A 26,911-nucleotide genomic window follows, 5' to 3' on the forward strand; every position below is an offset into this window, starting at 1 on the left:
GATGTCTATTGACGAGTTTATTCGGGATACAAAAGACCGGTTAATGAGGGTTGACGTATTACATTTGTCTCCGCCCTGCCAATACTTCTCGCCAGCACATACGCGCGAATCTATCCATGATGAAACCAACGTTTGCGCCCTCTTTGCGTGCCGCGAATTGATCAACAAGCTACGGCCACGCCTGGTTACGCTCGAGCAGACATTTGGCATCACGCATGAACGGCATCACCAGTATCTGAGAGGCCTGATTGGAGACTACACTCAACTTGGTTACTCGGTTCGGTGGAAAGTGGTCAGACTCTGTACCTGGGGTTTAGCACAAGATAGAAAGCGCCTGATTATTCTTGCAGCCGCCCCAGGGGAGAGATTACCTCCTTTCCCCAAGCCTACCCATTCCGAGAATGGAACTGGCGGCTTGAAGCCGTATACAACTATTCGGAAAGCAATTGGCTCTATCTGTGTTGGTGATGATCTACACAATCTCGACAATGTCAAGTATTATCGGCCACGTCGGGCGCCGCTTGATCCAGATCGGCTGGCAGGCACCATCACAACAGGAGGCAGCGAAGTATACTACCCGGACGGTACAAGAAGTCTTACTCTCCGTGAATATGCCTGCATTCAGGGATTCCCAAAGTGCCACAAGTTCATTGGGACGAAAACAAGCATTAGGAGACAAATCGGCAACGCGTTTCCTTCCAATACCGTGCGGGTGTTGTACCGACATCTGGAAGATTGGCTTCTGCAGCAAGATGGAATGACTCGATATCAACCGATAGCCGATGACGTCCTCGTTGTCGACGACTCTGACAACGACAACTCTGATGATTATTCGCGCTGGCAAACATCACCTGGGGCGCCGTCGTCTCCTGAGATGGATGAAGATATTATGGAACTTGATTGCCCACGAGAAAGGTTTCGGAATAATTTCCGCAGACGCAGCTCCTTTGTCGACCTCACATGAGTTGGGGAGGGAGCACAGTAACTGAGCTGTTGTTCGCACATCATAATACATGATTTGCTAATTGGATGTGCATCTTCGGTCTATGCTCATGGTATTTGGCTTGAGAATCTAGAGGAGCTACGAAAATTTAATCATCTTCCGCTTTTCGAGAAATAGAGTTGAGAAGCAAGGACTAAACTTTTTTTTTTTGGCTTTAGGTTTGTTGCTTCTACTCTTGCAAGAGAGTATTGAATAGGGACAATTTGTGTGATACAAACATGGAAGTGAGCAAGGCTTAGCTCGTCTTTGGGAGAGTAAACGCAAGATGCCAGCCGCACTCCTATTGACGGTTGATTTATGCTACTTTACATATTCTTAATGATAATCTGCTTTGCTCTGAACCACTGAACCGCATACAATGCCACTTGGTATGCAATATGCTGCAGAAAATAGCCCATAACCTCCATGACCGCCACTGAATATCGCCTGCTATCATCTCGTATCGTATCAATGAATCGATCCTCCTTGAATCAGAAGCTCCCTGCCCGCTTCTGTTCTTTCCCGTTCTTTTCTCCTCCTTGTTTCCCCCAATTTTAGAGCACCTTAAAAGCCTCACTGGTTGGCCAAGTTGCTTCTGTATGGCTCACTTGGCCAATATAGCGGTTGCAGAATGCCCTAGGCAGGCGCCTGGCGACTTCTGCTAACTGACCGCCAACAGCTCAAGCACTGAATCACGCAACCTGCAACCTGCAACCGCCCATGCCTAACTTACGCGTTTGTTCATCCAATGTTTTTGGCCTTCTTCTCAAAAAGTCAGCTGACCAAGGAGGACTGCAGGCAACTACTTCAACCCTCTCCCCTCCCCTCCCACATCCTCCTCCTCCTCCTCTTTTCCTTGCCCACTGCTCGACTTTCTTCTCCCACTTACGAAGGTCGCCTGCTGGCCTTTCATTTCGATCGTCATCTCTTTCTTCTTCCGCTTGTCTGCTTCTATAAGCAGCAAGCATATGCCCCTTTGTTTACATTTCATTGTATTATCATACTGTTGATTCATCTCGTCCTGTGCACCTTCGTCCGCCAACCCACGGAGAAGAGACCCAACGCTTGGGGGTGTCATTTTGTTCCACAAATCTTGACCAATAACTGGTTGGTTCTTGTACTGGAATTCTCCTTCGACCTATCTCTGTTTGACACTGCGATTTCCAGGAGCTTCCATCTTCATCTCATTGATTCCATTCTCCTCCCTGGCCAGTTTGAACTCAGCAATTCCATCAATCAACTGCTGCCACTCTCTACATCCGATCAAGATGACCGTCAAACCTGGAGTCGAAGCCTTCATGGGCCCTACCATGGTAAACAACCATAGCCCCCCGCCCCAAAAGTTTGATCGCTATGCTGACTCGAAGGCCACGTTGGATACAGATGAAATGGCCCATCATCAAGTTTTCGACCCAAGAGGAGTTTGTCCATCGGTTAGAACGAGGCACCATAATCGAGATGGAAAATGAGATGTCGCGGCTCAAGATACTCAACGAGCGCGGCGACACACACGCGGCTTGGGTCATCGGACCCATACCTGGGTGCCAGACATCTTTCACGACGTCCTGGTTGCTTCTGGCGAGAAATCCGACTTCCTCTCTGAGTATCGGTTTTCCGACCATAACCGATAGGTTTTCCATCGACATGGAACAAAGCATTCAGCTGCCACAGGGCTCATTTACCCTGTATCATCTGCCTGCGACGCGAATCCAGAACCCCTACGAAGATGTCGCTAGCTTGGAGGGGAACTCTATACAAAAGCTCGCAGCGTTTAAAGTGGACGTCCCAAGGTGTCAGAGGGCTGAGAATGGAGAGCAGATAGAGGTAAACCTGATGGCGCACCTCCAAGTCTCTGGTGCGTTGGATGACTTCTCCGGCATCGTCTTGGATGAGACCAACCAGAAAAACATCTCGATCCGTTGGGAGATTTCAAGCAAGACTTTTGAAGCCGAGCTTGATGCGTTGGACTTCTTTGTTGCGCCAAAGAGATTTGAGAAAAGGGCACCGTGCTATCGTGCCAGGCTTGCATTTGCAATGTTGCAACATTTTCAAGCAGAGGGCCCGGAAATGATTGATCTACTCTCAAAGTATCCTCACCTGGCACAGCCGGGCAAGTCGGCGCACAATATTTCTCCTGTTCTTTTGAAGAAATTTGCACAATTCAATCACGACCACGTTGCAGCTCACCAGGGACTTGGGCGAATAAAAAATGGCCTTTACTTTGTCAATGGCTGTCCCGGAGCAGGAAAGACTGAGTGGAATATGGTCATTTCTGCACTGATCCAGTCTCACCATACATATGCCGCCAAGAGGATTCCTCATCCGATCCTCTTTCTTGTCGACATTAACCAGACTGTGTCGGATGCAGCTGACAGATACCACTGCCTCTGTAAAGACGCCGGACTCGACGTTCGAATTATACGGATGTATGGGTGGCCTTATGAGATGCGCCATTCTGAAAGGCTAAATCAAGCGGGCGGTCACAAGGATGATGGCGATGCAGCCACGGATTTCACCAAGACTTTTCTGACGACTGTTGGTTTAACTCACCACGCTAAGCTGGAGCGGGATGACAGGCGTGCTCCCAACCTCGACGAGGCAGCTTGGGATCATTACGAGAAGCACAAGCATGACAGCTACCCTGGTCTTACGAAGCTCCTTGGACGCATGGAGAAGGAAGAAGTTTTCGACGGCGAAGACTGGAGGTCTCTTCGGCGCCAAGTCACCGGTTTGTACAGAGATGTTCTGGCTGGTGCCGACTTTGTTGCCACGACTCCTGTAGCCGCCTCCGGCAGCTTTGCCAAACTGTTTCGCCCAGAGATTATTTTTGTGGACGAGGCGCCTCATGCTCGGGAGTTGACGACACTCATTCCTTTGGCATACTTTGATCCTGTGGCTTGGATCTTCACCGGCGACGTGAAGCAGACGCGCCCGTTTATCGATAACTGCGGCTCCGAGAGAAAAGCCCAGCAAAAAGGACTGATATTCAACCCTTACGCTGAACAGCTGCGACTCAGCACGATGGCACGAGCGGCAGCGGCTGACGCTCTTGATCACAAGTTGCTTGTCAACAATCGTGCCTTTGGAAACCTGCAGCGTCTTCCATCTCACATTTTCTACGATGGTGAGATGACATCAGGTCATAGTGAAGAGACAATGTATCCGGCAAGCACGAAGTACTTGAAAGAGTACTTGGAGAAGCTCTCGGGAAGAGAGAACCTGGAGGAAAACAGGCTCGTGGTGAGCTTCGCAAACAGTTCTGAGGAAACACACCGCAATAGCTTCTGGAATCCCACGCAGCACAGCTGGGTTATTGAGCAAGCGAAGAGTCTGTTGGAAGATGTCAAGTTCCAAAGCGTCTCCGGTGCCCCTGGAACGATTATGATTCAGACGCCATACAGTACGGCATACCGGCAATACCAAGGAGAGGTTAAACAATGGCCTGCGGACTGGCAGGATCGGGTGCTGGTCTTAACGGTTGACAAGGCACAAGGCAACCAAGCAGATGTTGTTTTCCTTGACATGGTCAGAACTACGTCGGTCGGCTTCATGGACGACCCTCAGCGACTCAACGTCGCTATCACCCGGGCGAGACAAGCCGAGGTTATTATCATGCATGTTCGTATGAACTATCGGCAGGCCAAAGGATGCCGACGGGCTAAATACGCCGCGCAAGTCTGGGCAGATGCCCACATGCACAGACGTCTTGTTCATCTGCACTAGTTTGAACTACTGATATGTTGTACGGGGAAGCCATTGATGTTTGCGGCTGTGCGATATTGGGGATGTTGATTGAGACTATGGAGAGTCACTGTGTCCAAAATCAAGAGAATACTAGGCGTTGGGGAATATGCTTGTGACATTTGACTGTTGAGTTTTTGTTGTATAAAAGGGAAATGGACATGGACTGAGCCAATTGGCTACAGAGCGGATAGGGGATACTGAAAAAGTTGTAATGTTACTATACGAGGAGTGCCGAACAGCTAGAGAGGCTTAGGAGTTTGTTGTAACAGCGTTTGTGGCGCGACGTGAAATGAAGAATGGAAGAGGCCTCTCACTCTCGGAGTTCCCATCTTGTGCAGCAGAAGAGTGACTAGCCCGTGTCGGAGATCCTCCTCTTACAGATAAGCGTATTGCACGTTGTTGATATCCCCAGGAAGTATTCTCCTGAATGACGGAGATTGTATGATGGTGGTGCGAAGCATCAAGACCTCCTTTGTCGAAGGGGGCTGGACTCACGGACTGGCCCGAGGCCCGCGTGCCGGATTCAGGCACAAGATGCGAACCAGCCGCAGCAGAGTACGTGGTTTCTGTTCTCCGCAGCTTTGCGTTATCGTGCGTACAAGCACAGTAGGTACAAGCATCAAACTTGACGCGAGCGCGAGTGGCATCTGCATAGCCGGAGAATTTAGAGGAAGCGAGAGAGAGAGAGAGAGAGAGAGAGAGAGAGAGAGAGAGAGAGAGAGAGAGAGAGAGAGAGAGAGAAAGGAGCACACTCCGAACAGCGTCCTAGGCAAACAGCCGTCGTTGAATTTGCGTATCCGCACGTGTATCACGTCCCTGCAATGCCAATACCCCGTATTTGGCACCGGGCCAGTGCTGGAGCTAAACTGCACTACCCCATCCTGTTGCATGAAGAAGAATCGCGGGAATAGCATAGCTGCAACGAAGCACCTAGACTCCGCTTCATTGTATGTACATGTAAGAGGGAGAGTTTGGTACAGGTGGGATTGCCTTATACGGCAACGTGGGGCGGATTAGTTTAGCATGGCCACGTGCTGAAGCTACAATAAAGCAGCCCGGGCATCTACCAAGTACTCGGCTGATGTCCAAAGCACTACCTACCTACTATATCTAATTCATATAATCAGTTCTCATTAGGATTCAGAGAGACTCGAATCGTTTGAAGTTGACTTGTATCGTCGCATCAAGGTAGGGTTGAAGAGGCTCCAGATTTAACAGCGGAGAGAGAGCCGGTAAATATGGGGCAAATCTCGCAAAAGTTCCGGGCGGTTGGATGACGGGTGGGTGACAGGCGGCGAGGCTGATTTTGGCAGTTCCAAGGCATTTCCTGGGCAGTGCCAGTCTTGGCTGCCAGAGCACGGAGAACCAAGTAACACATATAAAATACTTGCGGCAGTTGCTGGATTACTGTGACCATCAACCGGCTTTCGGAGCCGCCAGTCGATAACTTTTAGTATTAGCAAAGTACATACATGGCATGGCTACGAAGTATTCCAGGAGGATTGGCAGACATCGAGTCATATGTCCTCTCTGAGCGCTGTCGGCACTGACGGGACAAGCGCCGCTGCTATTGGCTGTTGGGGTTGGACGAGACGCCGACTGGACGACTTGTTGAAAGATGGCATTGCTGTGCTGTGTCATGAATCGTACAACAAGCAAATACAGTAAGCCGCGGGCGACTCTACAGTCAGACAAGGATGCAACAACTTTGTGGTCTACTCCCTGGACTAGGATATGTAGTACAGTCAAGTATTAGTAGTTGCACGGGCGAAGTTGGTTTAGGGGGGGCGACCTCGCTTGGGGAACTTGGACACTCGGCGATGCCTTTAATAGTTCCTAGATTCTCTCTACCTTTCTGGATTAGAGTACCTGAGCAACGGCTTGACATACTCTACCTATAGGCATGCAGTATAAGCTTGCTTACTTTGGAGAGGATCAGGAGGAGACGTGACATTGACGCCAATTATAGAACTATCCCAAGCAGCTCCTCCGCCCGTTCTTCAAACGTTCTAAGCGCCGGTCCAAGTGAGTGGGGGAGAAAAAGCCATCCTCAGTCGATGGGGGAAAATTCGCACCAGACGCCACCTCGGGTATTTTGCCGTGCGGGAACAGCAGAGGTACAATAGGTACTGGACATTTTAGTTGCATGCTGCTGCTGCTGCTGCTTGGACGTATACTAGTAGGTAGGTACCTAGTAATTACATTGATGTCCACTACTTGGTGCCATGTTACATTACTACCTCTAAGTACCAAGGTAGGCCCTGCAGGATCAAAACGCCCGTGCTTGTGAGAAGCTTGGATCAACCACCTTGGACCATCGAATTCATCTTCTTCACTGTGAATCCGCCGGGCGGGGGAAGCGGCCGCTATACTGTAGTGGGATGAAGCTGAATGAGACGAGCTGAACCAATTGCTCGACCTGGTTGATCGTTGATTTTATCCGAGCGAATCGTCTCAACACCTACCTCGCGGATTGCGCCAGGCCTGGAGAGGTACGAGTACATGCGATACATCCCCTACACGTGCCAGGTAGCAGATCCCGTACGAGAAATCCATCGCCTTTCCTTCTTTAGGCTAACACTGCGTGCGCATTTCTGCTGTGCGCACGTACTACGTACGAGTACTTAAGGTGTTCTGCTTGCACCAACTGCTCAGCCCTGTGTCCACCTGCAAGTACGTACATGTACAGGTCGACGGGTAGCTGCAAGAGAGCGAAGGAAGGGCCCTGCTGACACTACAAAGCCCAGCGCTCGCCTTTTGCCTTTTCGTTCTCTCACCTGCTAGTGTGAATAATCCGACCCTTTTTTCTCTGCCTGTGCCTCTTCATGATGAGGATTTTCTGACACTACCGAGACGAAGGCCTTGGAGCAGTCTTGTCTGATACTGCCGACCCCTGCACCTGGGCGAGACAGCCGTTTTTCTTTTGGCCGTGGGCGGCCTCCCGCGCTATTCGAATCCGAGAGAGCAGAGAACCACAGCGGACCGACCTCAGGCAGCAAAGGAGCAATGGCCTCATCCAGCTCCGTCGCCACGAGAGTTGCCACGACCGATACGACCTCAATCGGCGACCGTGTGCGAGCTGTGAGGCGGATAGCGAGCCATGCATTGGCAAGGAGCCTGGAGTCGTTGCGCGGGCGGGCGCTTGGGGTGGATAGGAATGTGAATGTGAACGTCCATGCGAATAGGAACGGGATTGCGAACGGGAATGCGAACAGGCTTGAATCCAGAATCACCCACAACGAATTGCACATATACAAGCGGCATCTGAGCGGCGGCGCAATTGCTGGAATCACCGTCGGTGTGGTGATTGCGGTTGCACTGCTGGCCATCTGCCTGTACCCGTGCTTCCTCTACCTCAAGCGTCGTCGAAGCAGCCATTCACACCCGCCGTTCGATGCCGAGGTGGGCGCTGTTGGAGCCGGGCACGGTAGCAGCGCTTCTGGCGGAGCAAACACCCCTCCTAAACGCCTCTCGTCGAGCGATTCATACAAGCACAAGGGAGACTTGACGCGCGGAGGAGAAGGCGATGGAGGAAGTGCCGACTATGGCCATTGGGACGCTCGTGCGGACCACGGCATCAACAACAATGGCTATTCTTTCCCTCTCAACACGGCATACTTGCAGCCCGGAGATCCTGGGCTCGTCAACGGCGGCATTGCTGATGAGTACCGGGTCAAAGCGCAACCGTTCCCGCTGCTGGGTTGCGACGATGGCGAGTTTGCACCACCATTAACAGACGATCTCGAGCCCGGCGTTCTCAAAGGCACCAGCGCCGACTACTACAGTCCTCATATCCCATCCGAGGCGTTTGGCATGGTGATGCAGCCCGACACGCCGGTCGACTCGCCTCTGCAGCCACCTTCTTCTTCTTCGCGTTCCAGCTCTCTTCGCTTGAACATGATGCACATGTTCCGTCGTAAGACAGGCAGAGACGCAACCCTTGATTCTACCGTTTCACGAACAACCATCCCAGAAGGAGATCCAGCTTCATCTCAGCTTGATGGGGCGACTCCGCTGCAAGCCATAACCAGTGGCGACCATGTCGAGTCTCCCACAAACCTCTCGGCTGCCTCCCTGCCCCTCTCACACCACCAACCAGACGCCGAAGCGGCGACTGAAGCAAGCCTGGCGCCAGTCAGCCCTCCCGTTAGTAATGCGCCAGAGCCTTCTTCAAAAGCCTCACTTCCAGAGTCATCTCCATTCCCGTCATATCATCAGTTCCGAAAGTCTCCCTCCCCTCCTGTTGCCTCGCCCGGAACCGTAAATCCCATGGACATCATGCCTGCCTCTACGGAAACCGAAGTCTGGCATAAAACTGAGGCCCAGCTTTACGAGGCCTTCCACAAGCCGTCGCGAAGTGATCCTGCTGCATCATTACCGCACGAGGGACTCGCCAACGGCGCCGTTATGCCGTCCCCGTCCCCGACACCTCCTGAAACGCAGCTTCAGCCAGTCTTTACAGTGCAGTCGCCCGGCTCTACAAACCACACCGAGTTCATTCCTGATTACACCACCACCAACCCCAACACCAACACTGACAACGACCAAGCGAATGCTCAACTTGACAACGGCGATGTCGTCATGCTAGACACAAGTCTTCCTCCGAACCACGACCACAGCTTGGCAGCGCCAGACGGCCGGCATCCAAGCTACCCCTCCGATCATTCCACCCCACTCCCCGGCCCCTCCTTTACCGACGTTTCATCACAAAACACGCCATCGACTGGATTGGATACACCTTCGCCCGAGTCTATGGGAAGCTCTGATTTCCGACATAGCGCGTCGCCACACTCTGGTGCTGGTAGTCACTCTCCCAGGACTGGAGTCTACCGATGCGATGAGCCTGGGTGTAACCAATCCTTTGACCAACCACACAAGCTCAAGTAAGACATGCCTTTATGATTCTCGTTTCTCCACTGTTTTGTTTTTCTTTTCTCTTCTTTTTTTACGTGTGTAAGTGTATTTTATCTGTACTAACGTTGTCCCTCTTTGCTAGGCATCATCAGCGCTATCACAGTAAAGACCACAAGTGCACTTACCCAGGCTGCGGCAAGGGCTTCGGCACCAAGACCCATTTGCAGAGACATATCAATGACAGGCACGAGAAGAAGAAGAAATTCCACTGTTCTGTCGCCGGCTGCGATTACTCTAGAGCAGGAGGCAAAGCCTTCCCCAGAAAAGACAATTGGAAGAGACACATGATTAAGATTCATAATATTGAACAGCAACAACTTCCAGAGCCGATTGAAGTCGACATGGATGTAGACGGCATATGATCTAGTGAGGGGGAGCAAGAAAAACAAGAAAAAACAAAAAAAAAAAAAAAACAAAAAAAAACCAATTCTAATCAAGACGGAGGAAAGAGAAGTGAGAGGGGACGCGTAGAGGAATTACTCTATGCTGCTCCACGAGTATACCACCGAGGACACCCACCTGTTCAAGGGTGATCCATGATATGACACTTTGAAGCTTCTATGAATACCCCGTCTATTGCAAGTCGCAAGGACGAGTTGTCAAAAAAGGCGTTTCACTCAATGGCAGCTTTTGAAACACGGCCAGCGTTTTGACTCAGTCAGCGAGCAAATCCGTGGGGAAACGAGACCCAATTATAAGCTATACATTATTTTCACTTTAACAACCCTGGCAGGCGTCCGTCCTCGCCTACGTGCCACGGCGTTGGCAACGTTTCTTATTTTCCTCTTCCATACGAATATCAGGCGATGTCTGTCGTTATCTCATCAAGCGCACAGGGTACACAGTCCGACCAGGAAATGGCATTGGAGCTTCGGCAAGCACTTGGATTTTGCGAGGCGTTTTAATTAACTTATATTTTTTGTATTATATGGATGGCCCGGCCCCTACTTTTCTCATAATGGAAAAGGAACATCTACGGGGACGGGCTAGAGGGAGGCGTTGTTTATATCTATCTATCTAGGCAGACAGGCAGGCGTCCCTGCTGGGACAAGCAGTGCGCGATGGGTATATATGAAATGGGCAGACGACCCGGCAGAAATAAAAGAAGCCGTTGGTTCACTGCGAATATTCTCTTTTGCTTCTTGTCTCAATCGTTTCAGCTCAGCTCCTTGATTAATCTTCTGACCAATTTTCTCTGCTCATCTACACTGAGCGACTTTGTGTCTGTCTCCTGGATGGCTCTGCCGACGGCGATGATGGCCTTTGCGCTATCGCTGTCTACCCATAACCTGCCGTTCCTGCCCGTCGCCGTCTCGAACTGAACGCCGGCGTCAGCAAGCTCGTCCAAAACGACAAGCTTGCCGTGCTGGGCCTTCTTGGGCATCATCAGGAGGCGGGCCATGCCAAGGGATATCGTAAATAACATGCCGCCCACCAATGGCCCGAGACCATCGGCTTTGCCTGTTGACGCAGAAACACACTCGAGCTCTGCGTCCATGTGCTTGTTTGCCAGTGTCACACGGGCGTAGACCAACGCTCCGGGGGCTAGGATGGGGCGCGTCTTTTTCGTGGCGGATTCGAATGAGAGCTGAGGGAGGAGGGCGGGAGCGGTGTAGTCAGAGAGGTTGACGAAGTACACTTCAGAGGCGGATTTGTTGATGGTGCCGATGACGAGCTCGCCTACCCGTGGGATATACTGAGGACAAAACCGTTAGCCCATTAGACGAGACAAATTGATGCAGTCGTCGACCAATCTCACCCTGCCATTTGACGTCTCTACACGAATGGCGTTCTTCTGCCGGTCTGTCACTAGCTGGCCGGCCAGCGTCGGGAGGATGTCGCTCGGAGGGACATGGCGCAGGCCCGGACCCAGGCGGAGAGGCTTCTTTGGATTTGAAGGGATCAACGAGGCGTCGATGCGGTCGCCCGGCAGGACAAAGACCGGTTCTGAAGACATTCTGCGGCGAACTCGACTCTCTTGCTGTCTGTATCCAAGGCTGTTCGCTGTAACTGGGCACGATAATCAACGATGAGAGGAATGGCGTCTTTTGTTTCTTGTTGTTCAGCCTTGCGTTTGCTCTCTGGGGACGAATTGTTTTTTTCCCCTTTGATTGGGCGGATAAGCGATAAGACGGACTGCTATGGAGGGGCACGTCTGATTGGCTGCCGTCCTATCGCCGCGCCGCGGGGTGCCTGTAGCCTCCACTAGCATTGGAACCCGTTTGGCTCTGCTCGAAATTTTTTGTAAGAAGAAAAAAAAAAGTAGCCCCTCCACCAGAAAACCGACTCCCCCCGATCCAATCCAATCCAATCCACCCTCTCTCACAATCTTTTTTTTTTGCTTGCGGATTGACAGAGGCAGAAGAAGGTTCCTTTTCTTCTTCTTTATTTTTTAATCTCATCTCTTTTGGTTTTCACAAACACCTCCGCAAATGTCTGAGAGCAACGGCGTCAAGGCCGCGGTCGAGCCCGGCAACCGAGTTGCCATTGGCATCACCTTTGGCAACTCCAACAGTTCCATTGCCTTTACCGTTGACGACAAGGTCGAGGTCATTGCCAACGAGGACGGTGGTATGTTTTTGAGTTTGTCGCGAGTTTAGACAGAGCTTGCTTGTCCTTTTGGGGGGGAGGGGTGCTAGGTTATATGGCGCAGCAGCAGCCTCTCCCGAAACTACAAGCTCCATCCAGCCTGAAAGGTTTTTGTTCTCTTTTCTCTTCTCGACTGACAGTTGTGGCATTACAGACCGACAGATCCCCACCGCTCTGTCCTACGTCGATGGTGATGAGTACTACGGCGCTCAGGCCAAGGCATTCTTGGTCAGGAACCCGACCAACACCATTGCCTACTTCAGAGACTTCCTAGGCCAAGAGTACGACTGCCATTATCCCTAAAATCTGATAACGACGAGGGGGTGATGAGACAATGACGAGACAGACTTGAGATGCGGTGCTGACCATTCTGCTCAGGTTCAAGTCAATTGACCCCACACACTGCCACGCCGCTGCTCACCCCCAGGATGCCTCCGGCGCCGTCTCCTTCACCGTCAAGGACAAGGCCGGCGAGGACGACGCACCTACAGACGTCTCAGTCTCCGAGGCCGCCACCCGATATCTGCGACGCCTCGTCACCGCCGCCTCCGAGTACCTGGGCAAGAAGGTCACCTCGGCCGTCATCACCGTCCCCACCAACTTCTCCGAGAAGCAGCGCGAGGCCCTGATCAAGGCCGCCAATGATGCCGACCTCGAGGTCCTCCAGCTCATCTCCGACCCCATTGCCGCCGTGCTGGCCTACGACGCCCGCCCCGAGGCCAAGACCGAGGACAAGATCGTTGTCGTCGCCGACCTGGGCGGCACTCGCTCCGACGTCGCCGTCGTTGCCTCGCGAGGTGGCATGTACACCATCCTGGCCACCGCCCACGACTACGAATTCGCCGGTGTCCACCTCGACCAGGCCCTGATGGAGTACTTCGCCAAGGAGTTCATCAAGAAGCATACCGTCGACCCCCGATCAAACGCCAGGAGCTTGGCCAAGCTGCGCCTCGAGTCCGAGGCCACCAAGAAGGCCCTCAGCCTGGGCACCAATGCCCAGTTCAGCGTCGAGAGCTTGGCTGACGGATTCGACTTCTCCGCCACCCTCAACAGGACCCGATACGAGATGGTTGGGCGCAAGGTCTTTGAGGGCTTCAACCGCCTCGTTGAGAGCGTTGTCAAGAAGGCCGAGCTCGACGTCCTCGACGTCGACGAGGTCATCATGTGCGGCGGCACCTCTCACACTCCCCGAATCGCCACCAACTTCCAGTCCATCTTCCCCGAGTCCACCGTCATCCTCGCACCCGCCACCAGCGCCACCGCCATCAACCCCTCTGAGCTGCAGGCTCGTGGTGCCGCTCTCCAGGCCTCGCTGGTCCAGGAGTACGAGGCTGCTGATATCGAGCAGTCCACTCACCCCGCCGTCACCACCGTCAAGCACATCTCCAACGCCATCGGCGTCGTCACCGTCAACGCCGAGGGCGAGGACGTCTTCACCCCCATCATGCAGGCCGAGACGGCGGTCCCCGCCCGCCGCACCGTCCACATCGCCGCCACTGCCGAGGGCGGCGACGTCCTGGTCAAGGTTGTCGAGGGTGGCACTCACATCAAGGTCACCAAGCCTGAGCCCAAGGCCAGAGTCGAGGAAGTCCCCGAGGACGAGGACGACTCCGACTTTGAGGATGAGGAAGAGGAGGAGAAGCGCGAGAAGATCTGGAAGATTGGCACACCGCTTGCCGAGGCCGCCATCAAGGGCGTCTCCAAGGGCGGCAAGGTCGAGGTCACCATCAACGTCGCCGGAGACCTCAGCGTGACAGTCACGGCTAGGGAAGTAGGCGGCAAGGGTGGTGTCAGGGGCAATCTGCAGGCTCCTTAAATGTCAAGGACGGACAAGAAAGGGGTGGAAGGAACAAGAAGAGGGCAAAAAAACGTCAGCTTAGCAAGTGAAAACACACACACAAGCATGGTATGAATGTAGAAGATGCGTCCGGATGCTTGGAGGGGGAGGGCATGTCTTTTTTTATATAGATTTTATGAGGGTGGGGGAAGCTTGCTTTTACTCGAGTGATTCTAGAGAGATGGGAGCAAGAATACGGCCGAAAAATCATATGGGTTCGGAGGGGATAAAAAAAAAGGAGTCGATGTTGGCATTCCACTACAGAGAAAGATGATGTGCAAAGCGTGATACAAGACTACTGCAGTATTATATATGTATAAATTTGATGAATGTAGACGGTGAGAATATTAGAATAAACCAACCATTGCCAACCTCCGTAACACCGAACCTGCAGAGCCGGAGATGGCTCCACGAGATGGCCGAAACTAAATACAGAGATGGAGGTGAAGAGAGGAGCCTTATCCTTCTTCCAAGATTCGCTGTGCAAGAAAAAGGAAAAGAGGAAGAGAGAAAGAAAAGACGCAATCATCTATACTGCTACGCTCCCAGGTAAACTCCAAGCAACTAAATCATCTCTCACATCAGATTCTCCAATTTCCTTTGTGCGCTTCATGTGTTCTCTTTCCCGCTCGCTGCTCCCCATCGTGGGTGCCAGGCTCATCAGACTCACGACACTCTTAGAGCTCATCAAGTCGTCCTCGCGGCTGTCATCGCGGAGAATACGCACGCCCTTCTTGAGCGGATTGCGGTTCCCTCCCACCGTGACGGTCGAGACGCTCTTGTCGCTCGAGCCGGAAAGGGTACGACGATGGTGAGAGTGGGGGCTTTGGTGATTATAGGAGCTGCCAGGGCGGAAGTGGGATGAGGAATTCGAGTGGTTGCGGCGATGGTTCATGGCCATGCGACGATATTCATTGGGTCGAAGGTTGCCGGAGTTGTCGACGTCCTCATCGTAGTAGTCGTCTTCAGAATCAGGGCTGGTGGCACTTCTATGCTTGGTCCTCCAGCCATTGCCGCCAGCGAAAATGTCCTCGATACATTCATCAGTAGGGAGCTCAGAGGGCTGGCGAGTCCACGATGCCGCGAGGGCGCGACGATACAAGTCTTGGACCTCGGCAACGTCCCGATTCTTAGACAAGTTCGGTAGAGCTGCCTTGTTATCAGCTTCAAAAGGATAATCGTTAACAAATCAGCGCGCGCAAAACAAGGGTGCAAAACAGCAGAGTCTAACAAGGGTTCAACTTACGTCCCAAGATTTCATCTTCAACTTGCTCCGGCGCCATGAACCCAACAATGCCTCCAAAGACCGGGGCCGTCTTGAGCGGCGGCGCGATGAAATTGCGTTCACCATCGACCTGGATGAGCAGGATGCTGACTTTGAGTGTGCTGTTGACTTTGCTGTCTTGCATGAGATATCTGCGCATGATGCCATCCTGAACCTCTCTTTGGATCTCATCAGACAATTTCAGTTCCTTGGCACTCGTAGGGCTCAATCCGGCGCTGTTGGTCCGTCTTCTGGATGAGACTGGTGATGTAGGGTCTCGCAGGAAGTTTTCACTCTCCTCAACAAACTCAGCGAGGTTAATCTTGATAGTACCAAGGGTGATCTTTTCCGTAAGCGCAAACTCTTGGACAATCTCCAGTTCCAGTTGGCACTCATTGAGGCTGTTGTTCTTGTCGACGGACATGCGCACGCCTGCTATCATCTTTTGGAAGTTGTACTCCACTCGATGATTGGCAATGGCGGCTTTGGGAGTGCGGCCGCGATGCTCGGCATGCATAGAGTGGGTGAGATGCCATTTGATAAAAGATGTTCCGGAAACGAGAGGCACATTGTTCAAATCATAGATCTAGCCATTCCGAGAAAACGGTGTTAGCCAAAAGAGTGATCAGATGGACTCGAGATGAAATTGAGTGTCGTATAATGATAATAATTTTACCTTGAGATGAAGTTCAAACTTGGGCTAGACACAAAGCAGAACGCCGTTAGTGATATGCCAAGAGATGGACAGAAAAGGGCATCGAATTGCCTCACCTTGCGCCCCTTACCAACTGTAGGGAAAAAAGGCATGTTAGCCAATTGCTATGGCAGAAATATCTACCGCGAGACGGAGTCTTCCGGATGAGCCGGACAGAGGGACGAATCGCGTCCAACAAGCTCACTCGAGCAAACGATCGACTTGAAGAGAACGAGACAGTGCTTATCCAGCAACAACAAGAAAAGGTATGAGCACGAAGGAAGGAATGTGACAGGGGCCACGGCCACTGAAAAGGCTGCCGGAGACGTGGTAGGCAGTCATGCCCATTCGGGCCGTGATAGTTCACCAATACGACAAGCGGGAGAGTCGGGCTTACTCAAGGCAGACATGTGTAGCCAGACGAGGCCACGGCTAATAATAACCAAGCAGCCAGTGCCGGTAAGGCCTAGGCGGTTTCACTAGTATGAGTTGGTTTTGATGCTGCAGGATGCTGCAGATAGGGAAGCAAGAATTATGGAACTGGAACTGAAGCTCCGCGGCGCGAACACGCTAATTGGCGCGAACCGGTAACGACTAACCGCAGAGAAGGGAGATTCTGGGTCAGCAAACCTCGAGACACGATATGCGGTTGACCGGCTGGGGGGGCGTGGGGGTGGAGGAAGCAGTTGGCCGGGGGCCAGAAGAAGAATGCCGAACGAAGGACGATGGACGGTTGGAAGACGGACGACGGGACGGCAAGCTGAGCGCTAGCAGACTCTGGAATGCGGAATGCTGCTCACCATCTGTTGTGTGCCCCCTTTTTGCCTGGTAGATGAGGTGGTATTAGAGATGAGCTGCAGCTGTCGTGGACACACGGATCTCCTGTCTGGCGGGCTACGGAGCGTAATGAAACAGGATACGCGTAGCTTTCAGGGATGAGGTCGCTATAAATCCGAACCCGGTTCTGCCGATTCGTATTTGCGGTTGGTAGCGTCGTTGACAGGGATGATGTCCCGGATGCAGAGGAGAGAGATGGTGGTTGTTGCGTGAGTGAGTGAGCGATGCTGCGGTGCGATGGTCAAATAGATTGCATTCAAAATGGGAGCTCGGGCTATAACAAGCTAATATGAGTGGTATAGATTATGAAATTTGTAAAAAGGAAGAAGAAAAACCGAGGTTGGTGAATCGGTTGGATATCCAGCAGATAGATAGGTAGATGTTCTGGGATGAATTGTTGAAAAAGTTGGAGGAGGGTAGAAGCGCGGGCGATGCGGTTTAGCATTCAGAACCAAACTTTAGTTGCCAGGGAAATGGAGGTGGGCAAAATTATTTTTACAAAGGCTTTAGCGATGGTTTCAAGGCGGTGAACTCAGTAAAAGGACAGCTCAGAGTTTAATGGAGCAAAACCTTCAATGTATGTGGAAGTGAACATGTATAGGTGCTGGGCGGTGTCAATAGCAACGAGAGTCAACAAAGATACATGTAGTCAAACGATGAAACTCGGATGGAACCGGCGCAATTAAGTTTTTCCCCTGGGTCTGGAATATAAAATACCTTTATTGGTGGTAAACTGAGGGTGTCCCAAGTACTACTAGGTAACAAAGAGTGATGTCATGGAGAAACGCCGTATCGTCTCTATCGTTTTACTACTACCTAGTAGGTACCTCTACTAAGGAAAGAGCACGATTTTGAAGGGGTTTGTAAATTATTCAAGAAAAAGAAAATGAGAATACAATAAATTAAAGCTCTCAATATGTCTAAAACTCATGTATACCTGTACTTTACGCATCAATTTGTGATTGAGGTTACCTACTAATACAACAGAAAGAATGGTTGAACAAGCACCTCTTCCAGTACCTATAGGTCCCTGTAGCTTGCCATTCCACTCACCCAACCAAAAAGCATCCATACCTACCTAGGTAGCTCACTGCCGCGCTTATCGATAACGCAACTTGACCAAGAAAGTTTCCCAGGCCTTTCCAAAGCATCACCGCGACAACACAAAAAAAAAAACCGTGTTTGAGGACGCAATTGGGCTTCGCACAAGCTCGCCAGCTCGCCGTTTCGATGGCCTCGAATCATGCCACAGGCGGACAATCCGGTCCGGCCTCCAAAAAGCGCGGCGCTCCCGCTGCCAACGGCCGAAGCGATGCGTTCATGCAGAAGCGCGCCAAGGTTCACGCCGCACGCACCATCCCCTCACAGGCTGCCGACGCTGCACTCAAGGATGGCGAGCTGGACCTGGTGGCCTTTGTGGCTGTTCACGAGTTTGAGATTCGCGCTTTGGAACAGAGCATGGCCACGTCCAAGGCAGTGGGGAGCAGCAGGGCTTTCCAACAGGTGCCCCGCGGCATGAGAAGACGGACAGCGAGTCACAATCCCAAGCGGGTGCCTCGAAGGCTGCGGGCAAGGGCCGGAAGGGAGATGGCCGAAGACAACACTCCCCTGGTTGAGTCGCGAAGAAGGAAGCCAAGGACGACGAGGGCAAGAATACGAGCTCAGATGGCCAAGAGACTTCGGATACTCGCGGCCCGGAAGAGGAAGAGGAAGCAAAGCAAGACCGACGACAATAACCAGCACGACCCAAAGGAGGCGGCCAAAGACGTTGGTGTTGTGGGAAGGGCTCCCAGACCCAAGATACGGAGGAACGCGCTCAACGAACCGCCGAAGCCGCCTGCAAAGTTCAGAAAACGCCAGATGAACAAAACCTGGCTGCCAACGCATCAATGGCATGCAAAGAGGGCTCGCATGACGGAACCCAAGGAGCCCTTGTGGCGCTTCGCCATTCCGCTGACGCCAAACGAGAAGATTTATCGGCCGACACACAGGGCGCAGGGAGAGCGCGGCACCATGGTTTGGGACATGACTTATATGAGCACGATTGGTCTATACGGAAACGTTGCCGGCATGAGGAGAGTCCTTCAGAGGGTCGGAGTGACGCACGACTCTTGCTGGGACGACAGAGGGAGTAAATGGAGGCGGGGCACCAGAGCGTGGACTGGCATCTTGAATAGAGAGAGAGTCGGGGTTCAGCGGCCCATGTGCCAGTCGACCATCGTTTGGGACCCTGAGCCACAGTCGCAGTCACAGTCACAGTCACAGTCACAGTCACAGAACGCCGAGCAAGATCAGGGAGAGGGTGAGATGGAGCAAGACGGGGCTGAGAAAAAGACGCAGAGACGGGTATTCATCAGGGTCCATCCTTCAGCTTTCCTAGAGCTGTTCAATGAGCTGCTACGCTTGACAAAGATGGAAAACCCCCGGTTATACATTGAGGACCTGCGGTTCGAAATCGGGAGCATTGAGCTCTCCGGACCTGCTTCCACCGAGACACTGCTATCTGTCCTGGCGGCGTACCCGTCTGGGTCGAGCCCAAAGAACAAGCATGCCGAGCTATTCGAGTCATTAAAGGGATTAACAAATCCGGCAGCCCTACCGCACAATTCAATTCTAAACTTTACAGCCCAAGATCCTCGGTTGAGATACCCGCCGCGGAGGATGGAGTTTCCCGAGAACGAACAGGCACAGACACAATTATTTACCACAATCGCCAAGTGGCCCGCTGAAGAGAACCTGCAGCCCTCGCTTCTATTCGACCGACATGCTCGTCACAAGGCCTCACGTTTGCCGTCTCAAAAGTCCATCAACAGAAGGAGGAGTAAAGTCACGTCTGGGGCTCTGTTGAAGCCAACAAGCCTGGACCCTCCCGTTCCCATCACTCTCATTGCCTCGCGTTCTGCAGCAGGTACACGGGCGCAAGGAACGTGGACTCTCCTTGCGCCCTGGAAGTGCATCCTCCCTCTGTGGTACAGCATCGTTCATTGCCCGCTGGTCTCAGGTGGCAACCCGCGGTTTGCAGGGCTGAGCGAGACAATGCAAGTTGCCTTTGAGCGCAACCTTGCGTGGTTCCCAGCTGACTTTCTCGGAACCGATGCTGGGGCGGAATGGGAGCTTGAGCAGAGACGGAGGCGAAAGAGGGAGTGGGCGAGACGCCCCAAAAGCAAGAGGGTCGAGTGGGCGTCCCTCAACCTGGGCGCAGGGCGACAGGGCGAGATTGGGGATGGACACGCCTGCGACTTTGAATACTTGTTTGGTCTTGTACAGCAGCCGACACGGCAGCAGAACAAGGGCCCGAGAGCCTCGCCGGACGGCACTTTGGGAGAAGCAATGGAGGTTGATGGCCAAGGCTCAGCGCCCATCGAAAAGAAGAACGACGACATGCCATACCTCAAGCTGTTGAGTAGCATCCCCAAGGCCTCATTCAACAGTCTTGTGTCGCCATCCCCGACTACTCAGCCCCTCCCTCCAAACGCAATATCTTGTGTCCGCATAGCACTCCTCTCACGAGGCGTTGTCAGCCCATGCGCGAGAATATACCGCCTCCCGTCTGTTCCCACCTCCATACCACCCTCGTCCGACGCAGAAGTCCCCGCGAGCATACCTCCAGAAGCGACATCTCTCCCATCGGATCTTCGTTCACAGTGGCTGTCACGCATGCCATCGTCTTCAACTCCAAAGTCTGCATCGTCTTCCCAATCTCAGCCCAAGAGAAGGACGGCGTCTCGATTAGACGACATGGAGACGCGAAAACGCCTTCTAGCACAAGAGCTCCTCGCTGCTCCACCGAGCCTGGACGGCACCCCGGCACCGAACGAGGTCGATATCGGAGGACACCATCCGCTCGTGCCCAACGCGGAGGACCTCATCGGCTTCGTCACCACGGGGTCGTTTTGCCTGGCCAACGGCCGAGGCACCGCCATTGGGAGCATAGCCGTGGAGAAGGTGCTGCCAGACGTCAGGGCAAACGCCAAGGAGGGAAGGCTGTGCATTGTGAGGAACGCCGGCGAGAATGTCGGCTGGATTGCGAGATGGGAGGTTGTTTAACGGTGGTGGTTGGACATGGTGTGTGTACGTTGTTTTCGATGCATCTCTATGGAAATGCAAATGGTGCTGCCATTACGAAATGATGATGTCTTTTTGTTTTCTAGAGTGGAAAGCCAGAAGCTGTATGTAGTTGATCATTCCCAAGAAGCGCTGCATTACCACCATCTCTCCATGCCCTTCCTTGCCTAGGTAATTCACATCATTCACATGCCAAGACCTGTTGCTCTGGATGGCGTCGATCCAGCAAGCAGCCACTTCAGCATCAAGCGCTAGTTTGACGATCTGCCCACGACGGCGCCCGCCACACCAGCATCAACATGACGCTGAGAGCCCAGAAAGCTAGGGATCCATGAAAGGCGCCGTTGACAAGGCTCCAGCATCACTGACGCCCTTGTGTATAAATACTTTGGACATGTTTCTCAACTTGACGCCCCTTTCATCATCTCTAAACAAACGTTTCTTTACGTAGTACAACGACCGCGATAGTATAGCAACAACAACAGCTGGCCTCAACAACTACCTACGCAAAACAAGAGAATACACCACCCTCCATCAAAATGTCCTCAACCGACAAACCAGAGACAATCACAGGCGGCTGCGTCTGCGCATCAGTCCGCTACACCGTGACGTTTCCCCCGGACCACGACTTTGCCAACAGCGTGAGTTTTTTTCAAACCCATCTCTCCTCCATCCACCAAACCTCGGCAGACAGACATCTCAACCCACTACATCTACAAAATATCTACAAGACATGTACGATCATATATATATAGAAACTCACACACTCACAGTGCACCACATGCCAATGCGAGCAGTGCCGCAAAAACACCGGCTCCCTCATCTTCCGCTCCCACAGGCTGCCCAAGTCCGCCGTCCAATACACGGCCCAGTCGACGCTCAAGGTCTACTCGGCCACGCCGCACTGCGAGCGCGGCTTCTGCGCAAACTGCGGCAGCTTTCTCTTCTGGCAGCGCGACAACCGCGACTGCACCTGCCTCACCGTGGGCTGCTTCGACGGGCCGGCTCTGGCACGCTACGGGCCTCTCTTGACGGCGGCCAAGCGGCATTTGTTCTGTGAGAGGGAGGTGGCCGGCGTGACGGACCATTTGGCGGGCCAGAGGTTTGCACAGGACGATGAATGAGTAAAGTCTCAAGGTTTGTTGTTAAGTAACACTATCTATTCCTCTTTGGACCCGGAAAACTTGATGTATATAAGAATAAGGCATGAGAAAGAAAATAGAGGAAGAAGAAATGAATGAATGAAAGAAACAAGTCAAAAGAACCCAATCATTCTCGCTCGCGGTATCCAGCGTCATGTAGCTGTCCCGTTTCGAATAAACGCCGCCCCAACCCAATGAATCAAATATCTTGAATCCCACTTGAAAGTCATGGCAAAACAAGTCCATTCCCTGTCCTTTTCTTTTTTTTTTCCCCCCTTGAGCCCAAGAAGCCATTTTTGGTCTGGCCCGCCAAAGCCGCGTCTAATCTTCCTCACTAATTTCGCTTTCGTCATCGTCGTTGGCATTGTTGTTGCTGTAATAGTAGCCGTTGTCTTGATCGTTGTTATCCAACTTTTCAAACGCATTCTCCAGTTCTTGTTCCAAGTCATATTCCAAATCGGCAGCATCGTTGGCCCCTCCTGCTTCTGCATCCCCATCCTCTTCTCCCTCTTCCTCCTCTTCATCTATTTCCATGGGCTCTGAATGGCTCTGGCTAGCATGCTTCACCGGGCTAGGAAGCTTAAAATCAACATCATCCATCGTACCATCCTCTTCTTCTTCTGCTGCTGCTTCTTCTTCTTCCTCTTCTTCCTCCTCCACTTCGGATTCACGCTGGTCCATGAAGTCATCGAAGCGCCGAGGGGCAGGGAAGGCCGGCGAGAAATGAGTCTGTCTAGCCGGGGCCTCTGCGCCCGGGTATTCGATGAGAAGATCACCATCATCGTCTTCGTCTTCCTCGTCCTCATCCTCGTCCTTCTTCTTTCGAGGCTTGGGCTCTGATGGCTTGGGCGGTTCCGGCACGGGAAGTTTAAGGTCAATCTTCTTGGGAAGCGGCTTTCCCAACTGTTTCTTCTCAAACATCTTCTTCTCCAACGACGATTTCTTCTCAGTCGGTCTTTTGTCTACTGATGATTTCTTCTCCGTCTGGTTCTTCTCCGGCGTACGCTTGTCTGTATCCGTCGGCTTTCTATCCGTCGGTTTTCTATCCGTCAGCTTCTTGTCGACGGCGGACTTCTTGTCGACGGCGGGTTTCTTGTCGACGGCGGCCTTCTTGTCGAGCAGCGGTTTCTTGTCGATGGGTTTCTTCTCCACCAGGGGTTTCTTCTCGAGAAACACCTTGTCGGAAGACTTCTTGTCAAGGTGCTTCTTGTCAAACTTTTTCTGCATCTCCTTGGTCTGGACGGTGATGCTCTTCTCATCGGCCTTTGGCGTCGACTTGAGCCTGTCCTTGCCTGCTGCGCTCTTCTTGTCTCCCACCTTTTGGCCGTTCTCCAGGTGAGGATATCGCCGCCGCAGTTCCTCCGGGTTGCTATTTCCCGGGATACGCGTGAGATTCATGTTAAACGTCGAGTCGACCTTGTCAAGGATAAACGCCTTGCGCTCGGGGTCAAACCACAAGACATAGTCGTCGTCGTCGGTCGAGCGCGTTCCGGCAAACCCGACTGTGCCGTCCGAGTTGGAAAAGTTCAAGTCGTAGGAGCTCGTCTTTCCGGGAAGAGAGGGTTTTAATCGTGCGTCGGACGCGGGGAAGGACGGCTTGTGGTTATCTGCGCAGCGCAGTAGCTGGCGTGTTAGCAGGCGCTTGTCTGGATTCTCTCGAGCAAAGGGTGACGTACAGCGAATGCCAGTGAAGATCTCGTTGGATGTTTTGCCCAGCAAGCCATCGCCGAGGATGATGGGATAGTTGCCCTTTGCCGTCGGGTCGATCAGGTCGGCCATGGTGGGCGATGGGTATGTAAATAAATGCAGTCGTGTCAAGCCGGTGTAAGCCTGTGCTTGTGCTGTAGTGGCGACGAGATGGTCGGGTTCATGCGCGAATGCCGAATCGCAGCAGTGCCGAGGCCCTTGTTCAGCAGCCAACGCGACAGTCCAGCGACCGCGGAAGAGAGACCAAAGACCGATCGCCGTCGGTGATGGTGATGGTTGAGGGTTGAGGGTTGAGGGTTGAAGATGAGGAGGATGACGGGCTCCCTTCCTTGCAACTCGTAAGTGTGTGCGTACCTGGGCAAGTTACAGTTCCAGTGGCTTTCGGCCTGCGGGGGCCTCCGTCAGCTCAAGGTTCACCTTCAAGGTGCTGGTGCTGGTGCTGGTGCTGGTGCTGGTGACCTTGTTGGTTGGCGCCGGCCGTGTCTCTTGTTGCGCGCGCGGTATACAGGAGTACTTGCCCCGAGTATGGAGAAGCTGCTGGCGGCGCCAGTAGCGGATGCTAGATACTGTACTGGGTAGGTACTTGGGCGGATGGCCCGAACGTGGTATCCACTAACACTGGACCGTCAAAGGAAGTGACCGCAGACAACATTGAACATACTTGAACAAAGGGGTGGCTGTGGTAGCCTCTTGAGGTAGCCTCTTTGAATTCGTAATAGGCACTCTCTGGAACAAGGCTCTTCTCTCTCAGATCCTATGTAGCTTGTTTGCTTATGGGCACACAGAAAGACGTGCAAGTGTAACCTCCGAGAGCTGTGAATAAGCGCCGAGCGGGCTCAGCCGCGCATATAAGTGCGGGTCGTGCCGAGAGCCTCTTGAGAACATGAGTACATACTACTAACCCATGCTACAGTAAGGAACAGAAGCGCATTGTAATTAACGGAGAAGCTGTATTCAGAGTGCTAAACTGGGCACTTGGAGGTTGTTGGAATCTCGCAAGGTTGTCAAGGCTTGCCCAACTGGACTTTGGGTGTGTTCTTATGGATATTGAAATGGCTCAATCAACAACGACTCGGGGCTTGCAAATTATTTCCAAGCCCACAAACGCGTATTATTCAAGTCTCGTTTTCATCATGTATAGACCCTTGAATGACTTTGTAGGCCTGCTCTGGGCATCCGCATTACGCAGGAGGCCGAGAAAGTAACCTATATCGGGGAGGCATTGTAATCAGTGATGTCTCCAAGTCATGGATGGCGGCATCTTCTCGGAGACCAAAGGCTCCTCGAGATTTTAGTGGTAACTCTTCTGATAGTACTTGCCATCACGATAGCATTCTTCCCTCCATGCTTTCTACGCAGTCATTTCGGGTGACAAATGCAGAAGCATGGAGGCAAAGCAGTGTGATATGACTGGTCCAAAGGGAGAGAGAGAGAGAGAGAGAGAGAGAGAGAGAGAGAGAGAGAGAGAGAGAGAGAGAGAGAGAGAGAGAGAGAGAGAGAAGATCACGAACCTATGAGGTGCAGCTCTAAACGTGCCTCTCGTCTTTTTCATAGCCATCTTTGGACATAGTCTTACCCATAGTGCCGCTTTGCATGATGCCTCTCGTAGACGTAAGCAACTACCCTCTACCAAAGGCGCAGTCGGCTCTTCTGTGTGCTGAGTGTGAGCAGACAAATCCAGGTGCACGACGTATATCTGCCATAAACCGATACTATGGTCAACATTTCTGCAGGTAAAAAGTTATGAACATTGCTTGTAGCTGGTCGATGTTAGGAGTTCAACATGCCCCCTCAACTCCATAGTGCAGGCAAGTAGTCAGCAAACCGCGGTCAGTTTTGGGAACATGGAATCAATTTGGGTTTCAAAGCGTCGGAACCTGAGGGGATTTTCCATCGAGAGGCCCATATCTACCTCATCTGATTAGACTCTTGCCTGACAGTTGTGTGGACAACAAGTTCCGCAACGATTTGGATTATTGGGCCAGGCTCTGGGGGTACCGATATCTGCCCTATAAGCCTGGTCAGTAAGCCCCGGTATTCGGTCATGTCATTTAGAATCTCTCAACTCACTTATACGTACTCTTACAGTGTTATTGTCGTTGTTATTTTGAAGTCCTCCTCCAAAGTACTTCGATGCAAGAGGGTGGCGGCTTCGCCAACGGAGTTATTCAAGTATCAAGGCACCATCACACACAGTGGAGAAAATGTTCCATTCGATGATAAGGAAGTTTGTCGGTAGCATCGGTGCTCCCGTAGCCAGGAGAGGAAATCACCATTCTACAACCGTGATGCTGCGTCCTCCATGTCCAGGGCAGAAGATGACAGATGGTAGTTTAAGTAGGATATAGAGCTACAACCGACGAGAGAGGCAAGCTTGAACACTCTCTGCTGCCAACTCTCTCAACCGAGAGATTATGCAGCTGTCGATCGGGTAGATTAGGAGCAAGTCGCCATTTTGATCCATCTCCAGATGCCCTATGGTATTCCACACCGATTCTACGTTTAAGGTTATACACTTTCTTGGTACCTAGGTTCGTCCTATTGTACAAGTCGTCCGTACTGCTATTGCATCCTGGTATTCGGGTCTCCAACGTAGATTTTCCCTTGACGACGACACATTGATTGAGGCTGCCGGGTAGGCGCTGGTGACTCGAGCGGGACTTGGTCTAGATCTTTGGTACAGTGGCGCCCCGAACGCCTCCTCACAAGCCTCCATTCTCTAACTTGCTGGGTTTCAAATGACACCGGAGTGCCTTGCCCCGGTGGCTTTTTTTTCTTTTTTCTTCTTTTTTTTTTTGGCTCTTGTCCTTATCGGCAAAGCCATCGGCCAAGAGGCACCAACTCTTGTGTAGAGGTGACTGCTTCCTAGGTAGGCGGTCACTTGTTGTCAAGAAGTTGCACCCAAGCGGCTCAAAAACGACAGTGCGGCGGCTGAGACACGGGCCCTTAGATGCACGGTCAGGCGTCAGTGTAATCCCAAATTCCCGGAGTAGAAAATGTAGCATTCATAAAGGTGGATTTGCGGCCTGAAAGATCTGATACATGAGCTTTGCAAATATCGAGGTCCTTGTGACCTCTCTGGTCCGTACTTGCTGCAATATGATTCAGATTCAGCTCCATTTTTTACGACTTATCG

The 26,911-nt window shown here is 52.3% G+C and overlaps 9 protein-coding genes across 9 annotated transcripts; 6 read left to right on the plus strand and 3 right to left on the minus strand.

Annotated features, from left to right (window-relative positions):
* Position 1: 1 nt before the first annotated feature.
* On the plus strand, positions 2–964 carry Triagg1_3832 (uncharacterized protein; the record flags this gene model as incomplete). Its single annotated transcript, XM_062898168.1, has 1 exon — positions 2–964. One exon carries the CDS (start codon positions 2–4, stop codon positions 962–964), a length of 963 nt encoding a protein of 320 aa, XP_062757335.1.
* A 1,286-nt stretch (positions 965–2,250) lies between these two features.
* Triagg1_3833 (uncharacterized protein) lies at positions 2,251–4,705 on the plus strand (the record flags this gene model as incomplete). Its single annotated transcript, XM_062898169.1, has 2 exons — positions 2,251–2,295; positions 2,366–4,705. The coding sequence occupies 2 exons, from the start codon at positions 2,251–2,253 to the stop codon at positions 4,703–4,705; spliced, it is 2,385 nt and encodes a 794-aa protein (XP_062757336.1).
* Positions 4,706–7,732: 3,027 nt separating this feature from the next.
* On the plus strand, positions 7,733–9,613 carry Triagg1_3834 (uncharacterized protein; the record flags this gene model as incomplete). The annotated part of the gene is made up of 1 exon (XM_062898170.1): positions 7,733–9,613. The coding sequence occupies one exon, from the start codon at positions 7,733–7,735 to the stop codon at positions 9,611–9,613; it is 1,881 nt and encodes a 626-aa protein (XP_062757337.1).
* A 1,183-nt stretch (positions 9,614–10,796) lies between these two features.
* Triagg1_3835 (uncharacterized protein) lies at positions 10,797–11,597 on the minus strand (the record flags this gene model as incomplete). Its single annotated transcript, XM_062898171.1, has 2 exons — positions 10,797–11,336; positions 11,400–11,597. 2 exons carry the CDS (start codon positions 11,595–11,597, stop codon positions 10,797–10,799), a joined length of 738 nt encoding a protein of 245 aa, XP_062757338.1.
* A 475-nt stretch (positions 11,598–12,072) lies between these two features.
* Positions 12,073–14,045, plus strand: Triagg1_3836 (uncharacterized protein; the record flags this gene model as incomplete). The annotated part of the gene is made up of 3 exons (XM_062898172.1): positions 12,073–12,211; positions 12,384–12,510; positions 12,608–14,045. The coding sequence occupies 3 exons, from the start codon at positions 12,073–12,075 to the stop codon at positions 14,043–14,045; spliced, it is 1,704 nt and encodes a 567-aa protein (XP_062757339.1).
* A 550-nt stretch (positions 14,046–14,595) lies between these two features.
* Triagg1_3837 (uncharacterized protein) lies at positions 14,596–15,847 on the minus strand (the record flags this gene model as incomplete). The annotated part of the gene is made up of 2 exons (XM_062898173.1): positions 14,596–15,215; positions 15,313–15,847. The coding sequence occupies 2 exons, from the start codon at positions 15,845–15,847 to the stop codon at positions 14,596–14,598; spliced, it is 1,155 nt and encodes a 384-aa protein (XP_062757340.1).
* A 2,244-nt stretch (positions 15,848–18,091) lies between these two features.
* Positions 18,092–20,908, plus strand: Triagg1_3838 (uncharacterized protein; the record flags this gene model as incomplete). Its single annotated transcript, XM_062898174.1, has 1 exon — positions 18,092–20,908. The coding sequence occupies one exon, from the start codon at positions 18,092–18,094 to the stop codon at positions 20,906–20,908; it is 2,817 nt and encodes a 938-aa protein (XP_062757341.1).
* A 557-nt stretch (positions 20,909–21,465) lies between these two features.
* On the plus strand, positions 21,466–22,050 carry Triagg1_3839 (uncharacterized protein; the record flags this gene model as incomplete). The annotated part of the gene is made up of 2 exons (XM_062898176.1): positions 21,466–21,567; positions 21,700–22,050. The coding sequence occupies 2 exons, from the start codon at positions 21,466–21,468 to the stop codon at positions 22,048–22,050; spliced, it is 453 nt and encodes a 150-aa protein (XP_062757342.1).
* A 339-nt stretch (positions 22,051–22,389) lies between these two features.
* Triagg1_3840 (uncharacterized protein) lies at positions 22,390–24,427 on the minus strand (the record flags this gene model as incomplete). Its single annotated transcript, XM_062898177.1, has 4 exons — positions 22,390–23,675; positions 23,745–24,129; positions 24,193–24,334; positions 24,393–24,427. 4 exons carry the CDS (start codon positions 24,425–24,427, stop codon positions 22,390–22,392), a joined length of 1,848 nt encoding a protein of 615 aa, XP_062757343.1.
* Positions 24,428–26,911: the final 2,484 nt, after the last annotated feature.

Source organism: Trichoderma aggressivum, assembly GCF_033847375.1.
Source record: "Trichoderma aggressivum f. europaeum strain CBS 100526 chromosome Unknown scaffold_011, whole genome shotgun sequence".
Lineage (NCBI taxonomy): Eukaryota > Fungi > Ascomycota > Sordariomycetes > Hypocreales > Hypocreaceae > Trichoderma > Trichoderma aggressivum.